Below are 24832 nucleotides of genomic sequence, written 5' to 3'. Positions count from 1 at the left end.
GATCTTCATCTCTGATGTTAAATATAGTCCTCCTGAGCACAGTACAGCATGTTGGGAGAATTTATTCCCACTTCACTCCATAATAATACAAGCAGTTTTCTGGACAGAGACACTAGAATACACAACATCCCCTGAAAAGATGGAGTAGCTAATGCTTTAGTGAGAGCTTTAACAGCAGAAGTTTTGGCTGAATTTAGAAGACATACTAAGACAACCTCCATTTCATTCTCAAAGCAGCAAACAGCTGGGACTCGGCTTCTAAAATTTGCATGTGTGTTCTGGTGATTTTTATGCTATTGAATGTATGCATATTTTAATTATCTAATGACCCAAGGCACACTAAAACTGCTGGGTACTTGAGAACTAGAAAGGCACGAAGGAGCTACAATTTGCACCCAAAAAAGAGCAGCTAATGAGGCTCTGACATTCCCTGTTCTGCCCAGGTGTACTGGCTTTCCTGTTCCCCTAGAGTTTTCTTAGAGGAAATGTCTAGTTCCCCTAGGTGCTTTGTAAAATATTACATTTTGAAAATAGTAATTGAATTACCAGTGTGGATTTTGCAGCACGCTTCTCTGCTAAAAACCATTTGTACCCAAAACACCTGAACTAACCAAGAAAGTGTTCCTATGCATCATCATTCAGAAAATCTAAGTCTTTGAAAAGACTCTGTATCCAAAATTTGAGACTCTATGAGAAAAAGATGGCAACAAAAAAGTTAATTCTACTCACTACAACTGTAAGACTATCAGAAGGTGAGGATGGAGTATCTCTAAAGAATCCTAATCAAAAGACTCCTGTCCAACAATGGTATCATTTAACAATAACTGAAAACTTTGATGACTCACTAACATAGGTTTTCCAATATTCTGCCCCACACCCCAAATACATATATTTGATACCATAACTGCAGCCAGAAGAAAAAGTCCAAATTTAGTATGGAGGATGAAATATAATCCTAGTTTCACATCACAATGCCACATGCACAACCTTATTATGGTTAACAGCTAGATAGAATACAAAGTCTGAACTTCAGTCCATATACACTGATTCTAAATGAGCACGAGAAACTGAATTTTCAAGGTGACACTTTCACTCATAATGAAAAGTACCCTTCTGATGCACCAAGTTGTAGTAATAATGTCTCTTTTAAAGAGATGCCTTTAAAGTCACACAACTATAAAGATGTCTTCCACACCACTGAATACCCATTACTGTACTGTCTCAGACACTGAAAGCAAACTAACATTGTCATTTGGAAATCAAGTTGAGCTCACGTGGAGATCACAGCTGTGAAGCAGTATTTAGGAACAAGATCTGCAATTACATCATGTTTCCAGAAAACTCTGGATAAACTTCTTTACCAGTTGCATCTTAACTGCAAATTATTGCAGTGAATGTGACTGAAATGACACCGCACATAACTGTGATACAAAACTCTAGTAAAATTATTATTGCAGGTTTATCATGCGTGAAGAGTGGGGGGTAGTTCAGGTATTCTCGACTGAAATAGGCTGCATTTCTTAAGGGGAAGCAGTTTTAGGACCATGGCAGAAATTCTGGACTCATTTATGTCAATGGCAAAATTTCAACTGACTTCAACGCACTGGATTTTACTCAGGATACTTATTTCAAGTCCCTCATTACTGTTAGGGTTTCTTATCAAATGTACTGAATAGCTGTAAGAAGCGTAAAATTAGAGGAAGTACAATTTAATAAAATCATGTGGATTTCTATCCAGCAGCTAGGAGACTATATAGTGTGTATATGTGGAAATATGCTTGTGTGTGCTGGGAGACCACCTTACGACAGAGCACTGAGACAACTCAGGGAGGTGGTGTACAGCCCAAACCATTCCTTAAGCAGGGGTTCATATCCATCCTTTTGACATGGGATGGATGGGTACGAGGACAGGACACATGGAGGCAGGATGGCATGCAATCATATAGCCCACCTAGCTATCTTGTAGCAATTGCTTAAGTTTGTCTAGTGGCACTACTAATTATTCATCACTCCGTAGAAGAGAAGCAATGTGCCTTTCATTTATAGTGGGGCAGTCACCAGGGAGGAGAGGCTCCCTCTGGTCCTCATTTGGGTACTTGTCCTACATGGCACACTGCCACGGCACCAAAGCAGAGCAGACTGCATGTCCACTGCATTCCTCTTTCTATGCGGGTGGCTATGAGGACGTAGGAAGCAGCAAGAATGAGACTACCAGGATCAGGACTGAGGAAATTGTAACTGAATCTCTTCCTCCACATAGGAATATGCTGGCCCTTGCTGATTGCAGAGCATAAATTTTACAGTCTACTTTCATCTCTTAAGGAAGAACACTGTAAGGAGGGTTATTCATGTTGCTCTTTTTTGGGCCAGATGCTTAGTAAGTTTAGTCAGAGCCCTGAAGTGGCTATGGCCAGTGTGTGTGCAGCATAAGAAAATTCCCTTTGTTTATCCCTCAGAACTGACTGAGTTAAGAAACATGCCTGTATAACCTAAAGCAAATAGAATATAAGCTTTCTCCCATTAGAGAAACTTACTTCAAAGTTGACATTTCTGTTCTTGGAGGTCTTTCTTGCTATACATTTTTTGAGAGTCATCATTCAGAAGTGACTGGATTTATTAAGAAGCTTATAAAAACTTCGCACACTCCTAATCGTAATACTGTGCTGAAGAAAATGAAGATACGTCCACTCTTAGGATCTTATCTTATATTTAACTGACGTTGAGATCTTCGTCTGGAGAACCTTAGCAATATCTAGTCTTTTCAGGTGCCGAGTAACCACTGCTTTTACATTAGCTTTACATACATATAGAAAAAGAAGCCTATTCTTGACTTTATGGTTTATTACTCAATTTTCCTGTATTGTAGCTGAACTGAATTAAAAACTGAGTGCAAATGAAAAGGTCTCTCTTCCAGGGAAGACTGAAGATCATTGTGGCGTCAAGGCACTGAGCAGCATGATGTCTTTTACCATTGCTGTTAAAAATTATTAAGAATGTTGAAGAAGGAATGAGAAGCACGGATTTTTGGGAAAAGGAATAAAAGTTCAATGTTTAAGCATTCAGAAAATAAAGAAGAAAAATCTTCATTTTTGTCTTGCAAAAGAAATTCTTCAATCATAAAATAAGTAACCCCCAACCGATAAATTCAGTACTGGATATGGGACATATATTGGGGGAATCTATTTGCTGATCTTATCAAACCTGAGAGTTAGAGGAGTGAAAATGATTTATGTGAATGAGAGATTAGAATTGGATCTACAGGTGTCACAATGCCTGAATTTGTGTTCTACAATAGAAAGATTAAAGGTTTATTAGATTAAATCAAAGAACAGAACTGAACTGTATTTTTGAACTCTGTTGTCCTTTTGTATCAGATTCCTGATGTACATACTGTATACTTTGTTCTCTTTGATCATGATGTTTTACATCATAATTGTGAATTTATTCAATGGCATTTTTGTGTGTGTTTTATTTTCCAAATAAATGTTGGGAATTGAAAAGAAATTATACAAAAAACAATTGTTCTAAAATAACATCTAACCTACTCTTAGCCAAAATTTACCTTGGGAATTGCAAAGCCAGTTATTTCTTTTTATTTAGTCCCATCTTATTCTGCACGTGGTTTCACCCTAGTCTATACAGCACCTGCCACAGTAGAACAAATACTAATTAGGGCCGTAATGTGCTAATATACAACAAATAACTAATAGTAGTATCATGAAACTGTAAGAACAAATATTTATAAACAGATGGTCTGAAGGCCAGGATTAAAATAAATCAAAAAGGTTTACACATGTCTGTATAATCATCCAAACTTCCGCATTATGATTTTTCCAATGAAACAAAGGAGTGCATCTTTTGAGGTTCCCCTGTCACCAGCAGTAATATTCTGCTTTTGCAAACTTGAATAAACTAATCAAATTGTACTAAGAAAGGTCTTGCTCCTGTTCTCATTGACTTCAATGAGAGTTTGGCACTGACTTGGAAATAATCATTACTGGATAGAAAACTATTATACTAAATAGAATGTGCGGTGGGCTGCAGTTTTGACTCAGAATTTTGTTAGAATTCTCACAGTCATTTTTTTTGTTGACTTTTTCCTTAACCTTGTTTGCTAAAACAACTCAGTGCCTCATGGGACAGATTCTCATCCTACCTTGTTTTACACCAGGATAACTTCATTATCTGTTAGAATATTACAAGATTGAATTACTAGAATTGTCTTTATTTGGGAGATTCATTAGATTATTTGTATAAGATTGAATTAGAAAAATCATCAAAATTATCAGTAAATTTTTAGGGCATATTGAAATAAAAGTCAAAGCAGAAGAAACATTTATTTAAAGTATTTTCATAGAAATTGTATTCTCTGCATCACAAAATTGAAGTCAAGGAGAGTCCTAGGCAAAAGCACTCATGCAAGTGAAATCAGTATGTGCCTTGCTAATTAAGAAGTTAACTTTATAAAGTTCTTTCTCCACATTGCTCCCTTTTTCACTTTGTTGAACTTTATTAGATGATCTACGACTCAGATCCTGACAATATATATGCCGATGTCAGAAATGCACTGACTTCCTGAGGGCGACAATTTTTATTACTATGCTTACATTTTCAAGATTTATCTTACAAGCATGTTCAACTTCAGAGCCTGCTGGTTTCTCAGTTAAGAAACTTAAAATTTGTCTGTTAAGTTTAATGTAGTCACAGAAAAGAACTATACCCTTTCCAGTCTCTCACATCAAACTCTATGCTGTTTTGTCCAGATTCAGATGACAAGTTTTCAATCTGCTTTATCTTACACAACCCTTTCTCTCTCCCCTGTGTGTTCCTCTGTGCCAGTCCTTGATTCCTTCTCCCTTCCTGTTGTTTTTTTTGTTTGGTTGGTTATTTTTTTCCTTCTGACTGCAGGAAGTTATTTACTGGAGAGAAGGCCAAAGGTGAGGATGCTTCTCAATGACTCTCCAAAATCAGTATCTTTCCCTTTATTGAAGATTTCCCCTCCTCTCTTCCTACAGTTCTGGAAATTATCAGATGAGACAGTTACTGCCTTGTATCTACAGCCCAGCCAGCTGTAGGCAGGAGACGTACAACTGGGTGACTGTGCCACATGCCATACCAGCTGGTGCTTGATACTGAGAAACAGAAACTTCTCTGGCATCCCTTAACATTGCATCTTGCCTATGAAATACTGGGACAAAACCTATGTAACTGACATTCAAAATCATCTTTACTGATAAAGACCAAAACTCTCTATACTTTTAAAGAAATAGTAATGTGCAACTGACTATTTTTAATATGTTGACTATAAAAATTGTAATTCTCCAGAAACACATACATGTAATTAGCGTGATTACCATACAAAAATAAACCATCACTGCCATTATAAAACCATAAACTGTTAGTCAATATACTATAAAATTCAAAATCTAATTGAAAGTGCGAGTTTAGCATAATTCCCACAAGCCATCATTCTGTAATATTGTGAAATGAATGGGGTTTTTGTGGAGCTATTAATTGTTACTGACAAGCAATAACCACTGGAATGAAACTCCAATTATCAGCAGCCATTAATCACATTTACTGTCATCTGTGATGTAAAAGAAATTCAATAGTATTCTAAACAGCAAACAGGAATTTATACCTCTTACATTTTAACGCACTTCATAGAAATCAGATGGACCTTTGGTGGGATAAGTCAGGAATTACAACAGGCTATTTTCATTCTAAGCACAATGTTTTGTCTTGTATTTTCCAGTTTAAAAAAAGCTTTCCCACTTTATTCCATTTTGATGGAGGCTTAAATAGCTTGTAGGTTTATTTCTATACAGTTATGTACAATTTATAACATAATTTGTTGCTAGCATGATGTTATTGCAGTCACATGGCTTTAAAAACAAGAAATTATAGAGATCATCTGAGCATGTAGTTCACTAGTCTGCTCCAGGAGAGCACTCAATGTTACTTTTAGGATGCAGGCTTGAGCAGGAGATGAAGTGTTCTTGGAGATGAGGGTGTAAATAAGGATAGCAGAGCCTTCGTCGTGGTACCTGAGCATTCAAATGAAATGAACTCACTCAGAACACATCGTTCTGTACTTTTAATCTTGTTCATTTTTCCAATTCTGTTGTTTGCTTCAAATAATTGTTTTCTTTTTTTTTGGAACCTACACAGTATATAAAAAATATACACGTACATCTTTGGGAACAAAAGGATAGGAAACTGTTCAGTACTTTACTAGTGACTGGATTGGCCAAACGTGCAATGTAAGCATAGCAGTTAAAAAGCTATGCTTGCAAAGTGGGGTCTGCTTACTACATCCCTGAAAATTCCTGATATTACAAATAATATTGTTGGACCATTAAGGGCAGGCTGTGGTCCTTACTCTCAAATGATATTGAGATTTCTTCTGGACTATAGCAAACAGATCATGCTGGGTGATCAGGATATGAGACTTTGCTAGTCATTTACCTTGAGAGTCTGTCAGCTTTTGATGGCATTAAAAGACTTAGATTTAAAATAGTGTGGAAGCACTGGTCTATAATCTGCTGTGAATAACTTAATTTAGAAGAAGCAGTGAAATCCTAAATATTTTGTTAACTATACTGTGTTTTCACTTATGGTTTCATCCACTCTTCATAATCCGTCAAAGAGACAAGTCCTCTAACATGAATCAGCAGAGCAGGAATAACATCTGTTCATAATATACGGCAAATATCCAGCAGAGTATCTTTCTGGAAGAAGCATATGAGAATTGACAGTTGAATGCATATCAAAATAAGCCCTATCATAGATACAGAAATTGTCTTTAGCTAGCTCTTAGACATCTCGAAAGCACAGGACAGTTGCTTGTTTCTCACGTTTTCAAGTAGAAGTGTATTTATAAAATTGAGTGTATTAGTGCCTCTGGAAGTGAAAGTCAGAGGTTGACCATACTAACAACGTTATTATTCCAGTTTATATAACCAGTGTTCCAAATTTTTAAATACTGCATTTTCACTAAAGCCAGGGTGCGTAGCTGACAGTATGGTTTTATAATGCACAATGTAGTACTTAAATAGGTCATGTCTTTAGGATTTTGTCCTCTCTGAAATTCTCCTAAGATATTGTCACCGTTCACCCCTCGGTTATTTAAAAACTGTGGTTAGATAAAAATACTTGTGATTTTCCTGCTAAATGTAATTGAATGTTCTTTCTGTGAAGCACAGCAAACTTTTGGCCTGTACGTGTTTTCTTAAACTAACTGAAGATTTTGATAGTGTATAAATCTAATATAATCAATATTATACTATAATACTGTCATGATCAATTAATCACAAAAATTAACTGCCTAAGTGAATTAACTAGCAGAAAAAATTTTGTCTGTCATAAGGAAACTTTGGAACATGATTCTTTCCTTGAGTTCAACTCCTAAACTCTTACATTTCTTATTTTCTTGATGTTTTCCTGAGTTATTCAATGTGAAACTTTAATAGCTTGTAAATTTATTAAAAAATAGTAGTAGTAGTAATTACCACATTATGATAAAATTTTAAGTTGAAGAATCCATACTGACATTCCATTTCTGATATTTAATTAAGTATTTTTATCTTTTCAGAAGAAACTACTAAGCTTTTTAAAAAAAGTTATCTTTCCATTACCAGTTTAAAACTGCTGCACTGAAAATTTATCATGAAATAATGCATTCATTTATGCTTGTTGTCAAGGCAACAGAGTTTATCAGAGTAACAGAAATCAAAGTATTTAAAATGTAGTTGTAAATTCTCAATTTATTAGGGCAAGGTAAACACTAATTCTGTCAAACACTAGTTATCTTTAATTACTATGGAACTGAACACATTCTTAGAAGGGAAAAAATACATAAATATTACTCCCTCTTGTAATAATACATAGCTTTCCTTTAAAGAAGATAATAGACAAATGTTTGCTAATTCAGCAAGTATGTTTACAACATGGAGTCTCTAAACTTGACCTGTCAGTTAACACACATTCAAGATTCCTACTAACTTGAAGAACACCCTTGAGCACAATACCAAGAACTAGCTTTATCCTTCTCTCCCTCTTCTTCTCTCTCACTGAATAATAACCCTCACTTAGTGACATCAGTCATTTTTGCATCAGCCTTTTTTATGGCTGAAATAGAAGATTATGTGTGGAATAGGCATGAGCGGCATTCAGACTGAAATGTGTGAAAACTTCATAGATTTTGATAATAGAGTGGAAAATGTGTCATGAGTTAGTGTTAACATTAGCTGAAAAATGGAAATGGATGCAGTAATTTGCACAGCAATTGCAGTTCAGCCCCTCCTGTCATCACTGGGTTGCAAGTATTTACAAATGTAAACCAGTGCAGTGTCAAACCTTGAGAGTGATAAACTCCACCCAGTGAGTTTTGGTAGCGAGTGCAAGGAGGGCAAAGCTCACAGGGGCCATACAGCCATGACCCTCTCTTCACTTTACTGTGAGGTTGTGTTATCTTTAAATGACACTGAGTCACTTGGATGACTTATTAAAAAAAAAAAAAAAGAAGTTATCTTCCTAAAAGCTGGTAAAAGCTAACAGGAAAGCAAAATGCATAACCCATAATAGGAAATATTGAGAGTTATTAGAATTTGTCTGATTTATTCCTGCTAAAGATCTGGCGAAAGAGAACTATCTATATTTTGGCTGCTCAGACTGAAAACTGGAATAGATGATAGCTTCAAAGATGTCATCTGAAGTATTGCACAATTAGCATGAATAATGTTAAAATACTCTGTTCCTGTAACAGATCTTGGAATGCCTCATCTAATGGACTATGGTGTTTAGAGCCAAACTATTCCAAGAACTAGCAAGCCTGTACATTTCCATTATTTGGTATCACAAAATTTATCATTTAAAATTTAAGTGGTGACTGAATAATGGCTCCTGAAGAACGACCTGACCTTGGCCAGATTTTGCTTCAGAGTCAGCCTACATCTCCAAAGATGGCACTGCAGGATGGGAGGGGTGAAGCTCAATTTACTGGTGTGGGAAGAACTGAATTTGCAGGCAATTACTGCCACATGAAGTACGAAGTATTTTTTCATTGCACCTACTTTCCTGAAATCTTGGCTAAGTTTTGGCCGCATTAATAACAATCTGCTCTTGAATTCTCATATATTGTAAACAGAAAGCCTTTATAAATCTGGAGATGTTATTTGGTTTGGATTTTCTTAGGCACTGTGAACAGCTCACCCTGATATCAAATTGACATAAGTAATTCAAGATTCTTCTACTTCGTTTTCAGCAAATACTCCCCCTCCCTTATTATTCTAATAATTCATTTGATGATTTTATTATAGGTGTGCATATGTACTCTCATTTTTAGAGACTGCTGATTTAAATTTTCTCCAGCCTATTCCACATAAACCTGTATTTTTTATGTAAAATGGTATTACGGTAATGTGTGTAGCATTGCGCACAGCAGTTGCTGACTTTTGAGTCAACCTGCTTTGAGGTTGTCTGTAGGCTTTTACATATGGTGCCTGGCAATTTCTTCCTGTTTAAATATTCCTGATAGGAGTTTATTACTTTTCAGTAGCTGGAGAGCAGTATAGCACACATTTGACTCTTGTATTTAGTTCCATCTCTATTTCAGTTACAGACCTTATTGCTATAATTAAGAACTATACAATTTGTCCTTATTATTGTATATACCTTGAGTGTGTTCTGTTCTCCTTTCACTTTTAGCGCACTCTCCAAGGTAATACAAAATAACATGCCATATGGCAAATGGAATCAGCCGTAACACCACACAGCATCCTTTATCATGTAGCTTTTACAATATGACATTCCCAAGTTTGTAACTGATGAATATTGCATGTCCTAGAGAAAATCTAGCTATATTATGCTGCTTCTCCCGTTAGAGGCATCCTTGCTGATACTCTGAGCCTATTTTTAACACAAATGCAGCAGGTGTCATTTTACAAGAATCAATAAGGTACAAAGGAATAGGCAGAATGTCCCAATGTGTGGTAATCTGGCCAACCATCAAAAAGTTAGCATGAACACAATATTGCTTTATCATGAATTGCGCAACATATAATTGGTATGATGTAACAGTAATAATGAGCTTTATGTAGTTTGGGAGGCCTGACTGGGGATTTTTGTTTGTTTGTTTTTAATGTCTGTATTGCTCCTGGGAATTCATTGAATGTGTTATTTCAATAGTGAATTTCCATAGGTTTGGAGTCAGTCATCTGAAACGCGCTGTCTGGAAGCATTAGGTGTTGTTCTATGAAAGTTAAATGTCAGCATAACATAGGCATTTTGTAGAAGTGTTAAAGCACTTCTACAAGTAGAACTTTAAAGGGAATTTTGTGGATATACTAAATGGATGCAATAAGCTGCTGATGTTACTCAGGAATGCAAAACCCTGTAAGTTACTATTTGTTAACAGTTGATGTGTGTTGGTATACCAGCATCTCACATTAGCTTTAGTTTTATGACTGGAAGAGAGAGGTAAGGATTAAGCAGGTAGACAGGCAAATGATGGATATGTAATGTTTAATTATGAGTAGTTCTTTCCATCTTATGCTTGTGGCAAAAATGTAATTTCAATCTATTCTAACAGTGAGTATATCTAAGAAGTTAAAAGAATGTTTCTGTCATGAACAATTGCATCATGTAACACGCAGTTAGCTTAGCTTCCCAGCTTGTTCGAGGCTGTAAAGAATGTAAGGTCTCCACCACATTTACTGCTCCCACTATGTCAGTACAAGTGGTACAGCAATTCTTGTCCAAAGCAGCAGAGCAGAGGAGCAAAGGATGAACTGTTGCTCAATGTTCCTCCACCTTTGTTCTTTGGTAAATTTATTTTTACTCCTCTCTAGTCAGTTTAGAAAATAGAAGTGTGCTCAAGCTCTAAATGAACTTTCCGCCTGTTACCAGTGTAAGCAGGGAGAGGTAGGTCATAACCCGTGTTGCTTCTCTGGTTTTCTTTTACTTGTTTGGTTTTCTATAGGGAGTAGTACAATGTTTTATTTAAACAAAATAAAATGAAATACAGAAAATTGATTTTCTTAAAAGAAATGTCAAATACCAGTACAGCAAATATTTGCACTGAGGGTAATGGCAATTTTGCTCAAAAAGGAAATTCGTTGTGTGAGTGGGTGTAAGTAGAGTATATGTGTGTGCATGTGTACATATGTCCATAGACAAATACAGCAATAATTCTGAGAAATACTAGGAAACGCAAAGTAAGCATAAACTATTTGATACGATTCTTTGTACAATTTACACTTTATACAGAATCACCTGAATTCCTTACCTGATTTTTTAGAAACTGCTCTGTCTTTTTGTCCTTAATTTTTCTTTCTTGCTTATCTGCACCATATCTACTGCCGTCCTCCTCTGTTTGCTTGCCTCCTTGCCACATATGAAACCAGTGCGGACTGTACATTGGTATACCTGCATTGACAAATATCCGCGAGTTACATATAGGTAAATGAAAGACTTTATTACTCTTCTTTCTGTCTTCCATGAAAACAGAGATAGAACAATGAGAGACTTGGGGTCAAGTTCGATGTAATAAGTTTGCACACGTGAGTACTGCCATAGTATTATATTGCTAACCACTTAAATCCACGCACAAAATCTATATAATTATATTTTTCTGAAAAAAAGGTGGCACCACAAACACATAGAAATAATATACATGTCTCACAACACAACACATGTGGGCTTATGAGAAATAGAAACTACTAGTGTTTGGCAATTTGTCCTTTGGAAGCCCAAGCAACACCTTCAGAGTGACCAGTCATATCCGTAAGTGCCACAGACTAGTTTAGCTGCAGCATTTGTCTGTTCTCTTTTAGGCCTGATCTTGAATTTTACAAGAAGGTGCCTATCCCACACACCTCTGCAGGGTTCAGTGATTTTCACAGAATTCTGATCAAGCTTGCAAGAATTATCCTTCTATGGTAAACGGCAATTTTCAAAATTGCAATTTAAATGAGGTTTGTCTGTTTCCTTTTCTGTTTTATCCCTCTCTGGTGTTTTGGTTTTTTTTTGCCAGAACTTATTTCCTGGCTTTTCCCCAATTCCTAACAATCCCTCCTCCATCTCTTGTGCTTCTTTTCCCCACCTTTGCTTTTCAACAAACATGCCTTTAGGCAAGAGTTTGTAAATTAAAGTTGTATTGTCCTGTTTTATGAACTTTGCTATTCCCAGTATTCTCATTTCTAATCCTCTGACTTCCTTAATTAAGTCCAAGATAGTTATAAACACCTGTATAGGGAATTTGACCAACATTATTTGAAGTTACACATTTTTGTCAAACAAGCAGGTATAAAAAATAATTTAAATTTGGGAACATATAAAGGTACCAATAAATTTTAATTGAATTAAACTGTAGACTCTTGGGACATCTCTTCTAAAATTGAAATCGTACCTTGAAAATAATTTCTACATTCATGGGGAACTTATTTTCTTGAGAAGGACAACAGTCGTATTTGTTGGCCCTTTTCCAGTAGGATTTATATCAGAATGAAGAGAAAAAGCATAGAAATACTTAAAATGGCTTCCTTTAAATGACAAAAATGGTTCTACCTTTTAATGCAACGAGTCCTTGAGTGTTCTGTCCAAGGACTAGCCAAGCTCTGCATAAGCCCGCCAGCCATGGAGCCTGGACTGGCAGCCTTCTGTGGCTCAGAGACACACAAATGCAGTATGGTGGACAGAGCCCTGAATCAAAGATGAACTTAGCCTAAAAAAAGCAGCATTTGGCTCCGTGTTTCCCTTTGTCTCACTGCCAGAAAGCTTTACATATAATAAACACCGTCATAAAATTCACTTGCGACAATTAAAAGTTAGCTTGTGCATCATTTATTGCAGAGTTCTGCGATTAGTCACATCTTCATATACTTTAACATGTAACGTGTTTCCTTAGAGCATGCCACATTTTATTAAGGTGTCCAGCTTTTCACAGGGATGATATTAAATGAAAAGCATTCTTATTTGCCTGGAAATACAACAAATACCATGTTTTCTGTGATTAGTTAGCAGGAACCATCTGCTATGTCCCCACCCCCACAGTGCTGAGGAAGGCAGAGACTGAAAGTGAGAAGTATATTTACTTTTGACAACAAAACCAGCTGTTGCCATTACTTTTAGCTGTAAGGCAAACATGCTGGAAAAGGTGACTATCTATTGTGATTCTAGTGCACTGGGACCAACTACGACTGTTGATTACAGAAAACCTCTCAAAATCTGGAGGAAAATTGCTTTATGGCTTATGTCAGGAGGGCATGTACAAACACAGCTCCAGCTGGGAGCTGGAACCAAGAAGCAGAAACTTCAGGCTAGAAAAGTATCAGGATGAGTTCAAGTAAGAATCTCCCCCTTCTCCCGCCTTTCTTTTGGTAGAAAATGATATTGGAAAAGAGAACTACTTTTCTCTAATGATAACACAAGATTCTGAAATTAAGCACAGCAGGTAGAAACATCCAGCACAGATTAAAAAAGATACTGCATATTCATATACTGAAATGTTTTCCAGTGCTGACAGCTAACTATTCCAAAAGGAAAAGGTACATGCTTTGCGGTTGTTCATTCTCTGCCAATTTCCTTTCTTAAAACTCTGGCACCATACCTTGGGGGCTGCGTACTCTAATCTCTTCTTACCATCATCCATCAGACTAAGAAAGATATTTACAGAGCGAAATACTTTTGACTTTGAATAGGATTGCAGCAAATAGGTATATTTTCAAAATTTTTGAGAAAGGGAAAAGGGGTATTTCTTCACTAAAACCAGTTTATTCCCTTGTTACCTTCTTTCCTATTGTACAAGGAGAGCACCGTGCTATGGTGTGAACATGCCTAAAGCATATTTCAGGAACAAAATATAAACACTGGCAGCAAAGGGCACTTTATGCAAATACATTTCCTGAGTGACGGCTCTTCCTCCCTGATGATTCTGGAAAGACATAATAATTCGGGAAAATAAGTGGAGTGCCCTGCCCTTCAGCTCTTTTCTCTAGAGCATGTACATCCCCTTGCAAATAGGATTATGACAAAATAAAAGGTTCATTTGGATGGGAGCTTCTTTTAAAATATGTTCGATATATCACTGTAGAAAATGGTATAGAGATAAAGCAGAGCTATAAAAGACAGTTTTAGGAAGAGAAAACAGACCATCATGCCTAACTCTATATTGCACTCATTTTCCTTTTACAGCCCACCTGTCAGTCCTGTTATCCTTGTCTAGAAAAAAATTTACAGTAAGTCTCTGTTTCAATTGGTTTCCATGGTAACTTGGTTCTGTTTTAAAACCTTTACATAAAAATGGCTTGGTTAAAATGATAATGAGCTGGAGCACTTGCCCATATCTGAACTACACCTTTCTCATTGCTCAGAAACAATCAGACAGGGGTGTCAGTTCAGCTGCACTAGCTCCTTTAGCTTCTGCAACACTGTCTCACTAAAAGAGTAAGAGTAGTTTCTTTTCCATCTGGAAATCTCAGTTTTCAGACACGAGTAGGGCTCAGGGTCCTCTCTAGCATTTACACATTACACACTGTGAAGTAAAGCATGTTAGGGTCTGGAGTCCCAAGTTCACTGGGGAAGGACCCCTCTGTGTGTGCAGTATCTACAGCGGGGCTGAAAGCTCCGAGGACCATAACATCTTTTAAGAAACGAACCAGAAGAGGCAGGCTGTCTTCCTTCTAGAAAACGCTTTTCACAAAGGTAGGAAAAAAAATTTCCTTCAGGCCAGATCAAGCGCAAATAAAAGTTCAGAAAAAAAACAAATGAAATTTTTAATTGATTCTAGGAATCTTGTGATACTGTGCCACCTCTGTGGATATGTATGTTTTATCTGACCTTTAGTTATCCCTCATCCTAGTTTCAAGCTCATCTCTTGCACTCATAATTTCTGATTCTCTGGCCCTGTTTGACAGTCTTTTTCATAATTCTGATTACTTCTTTATACCCTCTCAAATCTCATCTAGGAAAAAATCAATATTATTTTTTATGTAACTTAAATATTTCAGTGATAACACAAGTTTCATTTACAGGGAAATCTTAAAAGAACTTCTAACATGGATCTTATAGAGTTCTTCAGTAATTACTCTGAAAACTTGCTGCATTTCATAGAAGATGACACCTTCCCTGTGATATCAAAAACCCTTAAAATTCTGTACTAGACATGGTTTTCTAAATTGTATCGTGTAGCTTAATATTTGTATAGGGAAGTTTTTGTTCCATAGGAGGCATAGATAGAATTTATGAAAAATAATTTTACACTGCTATCTTTCAGGCAGGCATTCCAAAAGCTGCTGAATGTAGGTATACACCAGTTAATTTACAACTATATTTGTCCAAACAAAGACTTAGTAAACATCTCATGTTTCAGCATGGGACAAAGCAATATTATTTTCCTGTGATAAGTGGTTGCCCAGCTGGTCCCTATTAAGCATCTTAAATAACAGAAACAAGTCCATGTTTGCATTGTGTTTCCTAGTTTGGATAGTATGAGATACTGCCGCCTTGTCCTTAGCAACACCCAGAAGGGCACTGCTCAGTGATTTTTCATACCTTCTCATTTCTGAATGGTACTACTATGCAAGGTGTATGCATGCTATGTCCTTTATATGGGTTTACTTTTGTATAGATTAAACTTTGATTGACATCTACTGATTCATCTAGAGAATATGATCACCTTGAAATTCAGTTGCAATTTAAAAGAAAAGGATCAGTATCCTTGTCCCAAACCGAATAACACGGGTGTAGTTTGATTTAGACCTGCATAATTCCTCCTAAAGCAACTTGAAAAAACAAGCTTTCAAAGGCATTTTTTCTGCCTCTTATTTTTATTTAGCAGTCTTATTTACCCCCTATGTCCTAACACTGTCCTATAGACATTAATTTCTGAGGGTGAGGTGTTGTCAAATCAGGGTATCATAAATCTACTGAATTCCATCAGTCATGGCAATAATGTCTTCACAGTACTCCTGCGTGTCAGTAAAGTGTGACCTCCTTTGACTGATCTGTGCAGACTATGCTTAATTAAAATATGCTTCTCCAGTGGGCATTTTAACTTTCACACAGTGAGTTTTTCAATAGCTGATGTCCAACCAACTGGTCTCCAGTTTCCAGATGAAAGAATAAATAACATCTGATGATTTGTCAATTGAAAAAAAAGTAGTTACTTATTTTTAATCCTTTTAACCTCTTTTAATGCAATTGAACAATTAAAGATGCTTACAATTTCCATGTTTTTTTATTCCTTTCATAATCCTTTGTATAACAAGGAGGTCTGATTCTGTGCCTCTTTTCACCATTGTAGCGTTATTGATTCCATCCTCATGCTAATCTGTGCTCCAGAAATACTGTACTTTGATGTGAAAACTAATCATACTAGTTGGCTGCTTGAGATGGGAAATTTCTTGTCAGGCATGGTCTTTAATACAGTTCTTATTGTATTTAATTAATCTTCTAATTACTGTGTAGTGCAACAGGCTATATTTCCTTTTGCCCTGAATGTTGTTCATATGTACAGCAGATCAATTATTAGCTGCAAAACTATCTCAAATGTATAATTTGATATTTCTGCCTCTTTTTAAGTAGATTAAAAATGACTGTTAAATTAAGAGAGTCTCATTTCTTAATTTTTAGCTCGTGCTGACTTATACTTTTAAAAATAGTCTTTCTTGATTACTTTTAATTTTGAAATGTCTTTTATCATCTTATATTAATTATTACCAAGTATTTGAGAAATACCAGTATCTATTAGTAATTTAGTTGCTTGCTGGTAGGAATTCCAAACAGTTAATCTCTGTGCCTTAAATAATTATGTGGGGTTTTTTTTTCCCCTTTATAACTACAACTACCCTCATGTGCTGCTCTGTAAGAATTTTTTTTCATTTCGCATACAATTAGTAAGATTTTATTTAGTACCTATTTTACCCACTCACTGTGCTTTCTGAAGACATATATTGTATTTTGAAAGACAGTTATCTTGTGATTAAAGTAGAACAAATCTGTCTGGATAAAATAATAAAAGCTCAAATATTCATGCATCCATGAACCTTCACATTACAAATCTCAGACGCCTCTGCTGATGAAGGCCGAATGGGCTATGTATAAACAAGTATGTAAAATGAGGATTAGTAGCTTGTAAAAAGTTAACTGTGCCTGCATTACCAGTTTGCTGCCGTCTGTGGTATACGTTTTTGAGTTGGATGAACTTTGCAGTAGTAATCTGAACCTCAGTCTGCCTCTTTCCTGGTCCCTCTGGTCCTGGTGTCTCCTACATGATGTATCCTTCAAACTTCCACATTATGTCGTACACTTACTTTCAAGATATCTCTCTCTGATTTTATTCTCCGTATGCAAAGTGTCCCCTCTCCCTGGTTACATGTGAGAAATCATATTTTGAAGTGTGTTACACAGAAAGAGATCAACAGAGGAATACCATCGTGAAAGCTACAGGAGAGGAACTGAAGGTTGCAAACACAGAGAGTGTGGGGAGTGTGAAGGAAGGAAAGAGCAGCGCTTCGTTTCTTCTCTCTGCCTGCTCCTCTTGTGAGTAGCACAGCCAAGATAGGAGTTTGAAAGCAAGTTTATCAGGATCAATAAGTTGCTTCCTGACCAAATTACCAAGGTGGAAAGGCTCAAAAAACTTCTCTCATGGCATACGTGGTTTGTCTGAGTCAGAACCACAGCGTGTGAATAGTCTTACGTGCTTTCACTTCTGCTGTTCTCTTGCATCCAGCCCTCCTCCTGACAGAGGCATTGGCCTACCTGGCAGCAAAACTTCTTGCACTAAATGCTCCTGATCTTTACTGTGGTGACTAGTAAATTATAATTGTTTCAGAATGATGCAGGATAGGAAAGAGCAAATAGATGCAATGCGCAGAAGAGCTAAGAGCTCAAACCAAGCCTTCAGGCACCCTTCAGAGACCACCAAATCCTGTTCTGTTCTGGAAGGCCAAAAGGCTGTGAAGTTGTTAATTTCAAACCAAGGTCAAACCCACTCAATTTAAGAGATCCTTGTCTCTAGAAACTCTTATGATCACCACTGACACATGGGACTAATCTGATCAATAACTTTTTTTTAGCAGAACTGTTTTTAAAAACACATTCAGGTCATGCTAAGATTAATTTTTTGAGTTCCACCTTATTTGGATGATAACAGGTATCAGTGAAAATAATAAGCAGAAACATAATGTTTTCATGTCACCTAATAGCACTGAGTAAGTAGGTATGTATATTTTCAAAATGAGTTTGCTGTCTCAAAGTGACAAAGACATGGTTACCCATTAGATCTGGATTATAACAGAGTAGGCCAGTGAGTAGGACTCGGGGAAACTTGCATGGTTTCTGGGCTTCTCCCTCTTCTACCAAATGGAGACCATGACACTTCCTTAATTTGTGCAATGGTAAGAAATACATTCCAGACTCTGTGATTCCCAACTACCATAAGGAAGAATGAGAGAGTTGCAATGTATGTAAGTACCTAAACAGGAAACAGAAAATAAATCATGGCTATTTTCTGGTTAACTGTCATAATTGTAGCTTGATTTATTCAAAGATTTGTGTCTTCCAATGTGAAGCTTTTCAAGGACATTGCATAAATGAATCTAGCTTAACGTATCGTTCTTAGAAAACTTGTATCAGTTCCCTGATCACTCAATTTCTAGAAAGAAATGCAAGCTTTACGTATTACTTTTAGAAGTATTGTATAAACAATTCATTATCATCAGTGTACTAACAAACTGGGGTTTGGGTGTTAATTCATAAAATCCAAACTAGCTTATTTGATTTGCCACCTTCTTTTCCTTCTTTAAAAATGTACAATTTGAAGGAATCTCAAAATCAGATGAAAGAACTCAGTTTGGGCTCCTGAGAATATATGGCAATTACATTTCCTTTTACAAAGGGAAAAGAATTAATCTTTTCTAAATTACAGGTGCGAAAAGAATCATCTATGGAGGCATATTTTTTAAATAAGCTTTATAAATATGTCTGCTTTTGGTTTCTAAAGATAATGTACGGAATAGGACAGCTACAACAAAAAAAAGGAGGGTCAATCAACATGGTAATATCAGTCTGTTGTTCTAGAAAATGGGGTAAATATTAATCTAATATAAAGAATATTGTGAATGCCAAAGTCACACATGCTGTAGATATGTGGCTGATCGAACAGCTTTGAAGTCCAGAGTGCCTTATAGATGAATGTGCTTTTAAACTAGAACTAAAGATCAGTGGGAAATGAGTTTGTTAATTTTTGCTAAGATGTCAGTTTAGTCAACCAGAACATTTCTTAGAAAAATAGTATTAGGATGAAACACAAAGATTTCCACAAATCTTCGAAGAAAAACTTGTAAGCTTCCCTAGCCACCTCTATTTCCCCTGCTACCCCCAAAACCACAAGTATAAAATCAAGACATATTTAAGATAGTGTAACCTGTAACATTTAAAGCAGTTCACCTTTAAAAAGCAGAAAAAAGAAAAAATTAAATAAATGCTTGTGAGAAAGTTATGGTAAGGCTCTCCAGAAAAGCAGAGTCCAAAACACATGCTGAGGAGCTGGCTGGCTGATCTGGGTCTAGTAAAAACACTTAATGAAAAACAAAACAAAATGAAAACACACCCTTTCTATAGCAAGTAACAGTCATTTATGCAGGCGATGTTCTCACCTTTGTGATGGTCAGGTTTTCCTACTGGAATTTTTATACCCTACCTTCCCCCTCCTGCCAAAATACACCCCCTGAAAATCTCTAACACTGCCTTTAATATGTATAAAATTATCTTTCTATCGTCTCTTTATACTGTTAAGCTGCCCAGTCCTTTGTTCTCCATATTCAGAAGATTCAACAGCAAAGTAACTTCTTTATGTGTGATTTTCATTAGAAAGATGTTCTAGTTAGTACTTAGTGGATCAAAATCCCTTGAAATTACTACCCAGACTGAATTGTTTTGATGAAGGAATTTCTATCAAAATAGGCAAGCATAAAAATGTGAATTTTCTTTTTGTTCAACTGAGATTAGATTTTTTGTCATTTTTGTTGAGTTTGATTTTGAGGAACAGAAGTTCTAAGACAAATATTTTGGTTTAAGAAGATTAGTCACTCTTGAGTTCAGTATCTTCTTTACTACTATAAAATTTACAAAACCATTAATTTTTGTCACCATGAAAATTAAGCAGAATCAGCTGTGCTGGACTTGCAAACAATTGTAATAATCTTTTTTTTTTTTTAATAAATAGGCTCTTTTTCATTTCCAAATGAAGGATGTAATATTCTCAGCAATGCAAAAGTTAGATTTTTAATTGTAAAGTGTGCTGGGGAGGGGCTGTTGAGAAAGAACATTCACACATCCTACAAATATAATGCAAGAGCTCAGTATTTTTAAGGACACTTCTCATTGCTATGAATGTCCCTGATGGCTGCCTAAGATCAATTAGATTTAATGTAGTCTATTATTCCTCATTAAACTGCAGCCCCTCAGTCGTACAGTAATACATTTTATTAACAACTGTGAGGAAAAAAATGAGTTTCAGAATTTTTAAAATCTAGAAGTAGAAAGAAAAATCATGAAAATAAATGCTGCTTTTCTACACACATGGTCATGGGTTGAATTATGGGGTTTGTTCCTCTTAGGTTTGCTTTCCACCTCTATGAATATTACATTGGGAAATCATTTTGTAGTTATTTTTTGTGTCAGATGCCCAGCCGGTATAAATTAGCCACATTGACTTCACTGATGTAGTATGGATTTATATCCCCATGGAATGGAGAGCATATACACGTAACATAGCATAGCATAAAAGCTTGCTCATTTGGCAGAGATTGTCTATCTGCATGAGAAATTTGAGTTACTTAGTGTCTTGGACCAAGGACTCGGAACTTGGTGGGAGCTTTACTGTTGCATTCTCTGGAGCTAATGGGGAATATGCACACTACCCAATTTTAGGCTACTAGCTCAGATCAGATGATTACACAGAGATCTAGAAAAGGTAAGGTTGATTTCTTTATGGTCCAAATCCTTATTTAACAGACAAGAAAGAACTATGTTCTGGTAAGCTCTTTTTTGAAATTCAAATTATGTTTATACGTTAGGGAAAAGACTAACTAGAGGCTAACACGGCCTGCATGAGCTTGAAATGATTAACCTACTTTATATTACTCTCACCACACTGCATAGGTTAATCGTTATCTTTTAGCAGTGTCTTTAACAATTAGGTAAAACAGCATTTCTCTCTCTTCTACATTTAGGAGACCTTACATAAACTAATCTTATTTTTCCTTTATTTTCCATTATACTTACAATATGTACTGTGTATAGTAGAATTAATGTAAGAAAAAATTCCATCTCTGTCCTTAACTAGATTCAGATGAGTTAATTCTTTTTTATCTTTACTTTCCCTCTAGGCCCAGTGTCCATTACTGTTGAATGAGATACTATGGGTTTCTCACTGGCAATGAACAGGCTTTACAATTCATTCAGGCATTTTCCCACTCAGAATCTGTTTTATCAGCTGATGTTTTCCTGAAACATTAGATAACTGATTGGGAAGTCTGGTAAAGAGAAGGCATTCTTGAATAATCTGTCCAGAATGAAACAGTCAGTTATTATAGTAGTTTTATGAGACAATCTTGAGTATGTGATGATCACATGGTGTGTTTCAGCTCCTAAGACAATTATACTGAAGGTGGGAGAACTATCGGGTCATCAGTGATTACATATTAGCTTTCTAATGGTGGATATTTTGGTGGAAAAAAAAGAGTTTTTCAGGTTCATTTCCAGGCCTTACAGCTGCAACACTGCAGCCACAGCACAATTAAGAGATAGCTAATCTATCTCTTCCTTTCATATATTTCCTTTTATATATTTCAGGGACATAAATTTTGGTCTTCAGCTTTTCAAGATAATATTTCAGAGATGTTTTTAATAACTGGTGTTAGAATGATTTTTCGAATGACATGGGAATTTGCAATGGCCAGTTCTGCTATACATGCAATATATCTGCAATTCACAGAGGAATCTGACAAAGGGACTTCTGTCGTTTCACTATAAAGTTTTCTTTCTGTATCCTCAGAGTCTCTTAGAAAACTTGTAGTATTTTTATAAGAAAAATAAACTAGTTGATTCTTACAACACTCGAACTGTAATGCCATGTTTTTCATTTTAAATTTTTTAAGATGCTAAACTAGCCAATAATTCAAAAGTATATTCTTTAACACTCATGCAAAAAAACCTATAGGTAAGAAAGGAACATACAGCTGTGCTTATTTGTGTGTCTTGTACAAAGTTTTTCTGGTAGAAAACTAAGTCAAGTTATTATTAAGTAGAAATATTACTAAGTGGAAATACATTCAGACATCCCTGAGAAAACATTTTGGAGCAAAACAAATATAAGCAATTTATAAAATAGTTTATATACAACTAGAAAATTGCAAAGACCTTTTTTTCTCGAGGAATGCCATCACAATACCAGTCCATGTCATTTCCTTTGAGAGAAGGTACTTATCTATGCACAATATAGGGGCAGAGTCAGCCTTTAGTGCCTCAAATTAAGGACCCAATGATAATGGAGTTCAGAAAATGGAATAGCTGAGAAAAATATTAGGTTTAGGCCCATGTACAATGCTAGATCAAACGGTAGATCTGATTTCCATTCAACTATGTGCTGAATTCTACGAGAAAACCTGGTTCTTGTAATTCTTGGGACCATCAGTGTAAAGCAAAGAATTTTTCCTGGACTTCAGACAATTACCTAATGACATTGTCAAGAGTAATCCAGAGGAATAGCTTTTTTCTCCATCTTCATGTATATCATCAAACAAAAAGATCTCTCTCTCCCTATAGAGACTTAGTTACTCACAAACTTGAATACTTGCTGAAAACGCACAAAACCTTGAAAACTGTTGTGGCACAGGAAGAGAGCAAAAGGCACTGTGTGACATCAACGTGTCCTGCATCTAGAACAGAAGGAATATTACCTGGTAAAGTGCCGAAGTGACTGAGAAAGAGACTGTGCCACATGCTACAAAAGGAGGCAAATGAACATCAAGAGCTCCTGTCTGATTCTGTGGTATCAACTTCTTCACCTAACTCTGACTATTGATGAGCGTGTAACCATGCTGCTCTACTTGCAGACCGTAAGGTGCCTTTGACCGACTCAAAGCATCACTGCACTGCGCTCAGCTTCCCGTCTCCATCAGAAGGATGTGCACCCCAGCCATGCACACAGGACCATCAGACCTACCTGTGCTTAAATACCTGCTGCATTTACACTGCCTCTAGATATCCAGTGCTAGAAGAAGTAGCAATGGTAACTGAATGACTAAGACAAGGATGTATTTGTGATGGCAAAGACTGGCTAATTTTGGAGGGGTTTTTGCTTATGAGAATCCCACCACATCTAAGAAAAGAATTATATCTTGGGAGCATTTAGTAAAAAAAAAAATCCCACATGCAGAATTCATGCGTAATATTCTTTTTGAATACTGCTTCTCCTAATTCAAAGATCTCAGTGCCACCTTTTTAACATCTCCCAAGGCTATACATTTCAGAAACTATGTATTTAAATATGTCTTTCCCAGAACTGTAATAATAGAGGATTTCATTAGCATCATTTAGGAGTTTTAAATTATTGCTGCAGAAACAGATATATTATAGTGCACAAAGGAAAAGAGATAATAGTTTTCCCCCCTAGCAGATTCTCAGTGTATATTATATGATTCATAGGGAGAACAATCACGTAAATGAACTGTTTTTCTGTTTGAAAAGATTTAAAGTTAGATTTATTTTTAAATTAAGAAAGTATTATCAACGAAAAAATTCTCACCAGCAAACCTCCTGCATGAATACTAAGCACATACTGTATATGATGCATGCAAGCAACTCACATTTGAAAAGATAAAAAGGTGGGGGTTTTTTAAAAAGAAACTGTGAGGCATGGCTGTACATTCTTGAAGAGACAAGAATGGTCTTCTAATGTGACATAATAAATATCTTCCGATAACATTTTTTTATTTCTACACAGACTACGTAGTAAGAAAAACTATCTATCAACTTTCTTTTTAATCCATCCATTCTACTTTTATTTTGCTTTGCCTTGACTTCACATGCCTGCTTGGTCTCATTCATTTAGCACAGGTTCCCTCTTCCACCTCCCGCCCAGCTCCCTGCTCCTTGGCCATGGTGCCAACATGTCCTATATTTGCTGGGCAGCTCCTCTCCTGATGCTGGACCACATATGCTGGAGGTAGCAGATCCGCAGATGCGTCAACTGGTTTTGCCTGCAGTATGTTGTCCTGGAACAGGACAGAGAGATCAATGTTGCATTCCAATGGGAAAGTTGTTGCGAGCTATGGAGGGGTTGGTTTGTGCAACCTCCCTTCCAGCCTTGGATTCTCTCCACGTAGAGGGATGTTATTCCCCTGCCATTACTAACTTCACTGGTCAGATCTGCAAAACAAAGGACCTCGCTGAGCTGGATTTGAGTGTAGGCTTTTAAGCTGTGTCAATGTTATTTTAAAATTACACGCTTACTGTTTAACAATGAAAATAATGTAAAGCAATCTACTTACTAGCCACTCCATTTTTCTCCTGCCCATGATCTCTCCTGTCATCCTGTGTACTGCGAATGCAGCTGTAGTAACTTTACATTTGACAGTTCAAACACTGACTATTCATCTGCTGCAGAGAAGAATTTATTCTCTGTGGGAGCCCATAGTGCCGGTGATCAGCTCACACTGAATTCTGTGTGGCCTTGCCTAAACTACTGCCTATGCCCTGGTGCACTGATGCTCTGCTTGGATATGTTTAAGCAAGCTGCAAGTCTACTTTTAACCACCTTGTAGAC

The 24832-nt window shown here is 36.4% G+C and overlaps 1 protein-coding gene across 20 annotated transcripts in view; it reads right to left on the bottom strand.

Moving 5' to 3' along the window:
- B3GALT1 (beta-1,3-galactosyltransferase 1) overlaps positions 1-24832 on the bottom strand; it is a 224801-nt gene that overhangs the window by 114871 nt on the left and 85098 nt on the right. For 19 of the 20 annotated variants that reach the window (XR_012765051.1, XR_012765052.1, XR_012765050.1 and 16 more), the window contains one exon: positions 11288-11427. The exons of the other annotated variant lie outside the window; for it this stretch is intronic. Coding sequence is in view for 1 of the 19 variants with exons in the window: in XM_075430748.1 (XP_075286863.1) it covers positions 11288-11427 (140 nt within the window). In the remaining 18 variants the exon portion in view is untranslated. The remainder of the gene's footprint in view (positions 1-11287; positions 11428-24832) is intronic. 20 annotated transcript variants of the gene reach the window in all.

Source organism: Opisthocomus hoazin, chromosome 9 (assembly GCF_030867145.1).
Source record: "Opisthocomus hoazin isolate bOpiHoa1 chromosome 9, bOpiHoa1.hap1, whole genome shotgun sequence".
Classification (NCBI taxonomy): Eukaryota; Metazoa; Chordata; class Aves; order Opisthocomiformes; family Opisthocomidae; genus Opisthocomus; species Opisthocomus hoazin.
Note: the sequence above shows the minus strand (reverse complement) of the source record. Positions and strands in the feature narration are given on the sequence as shown.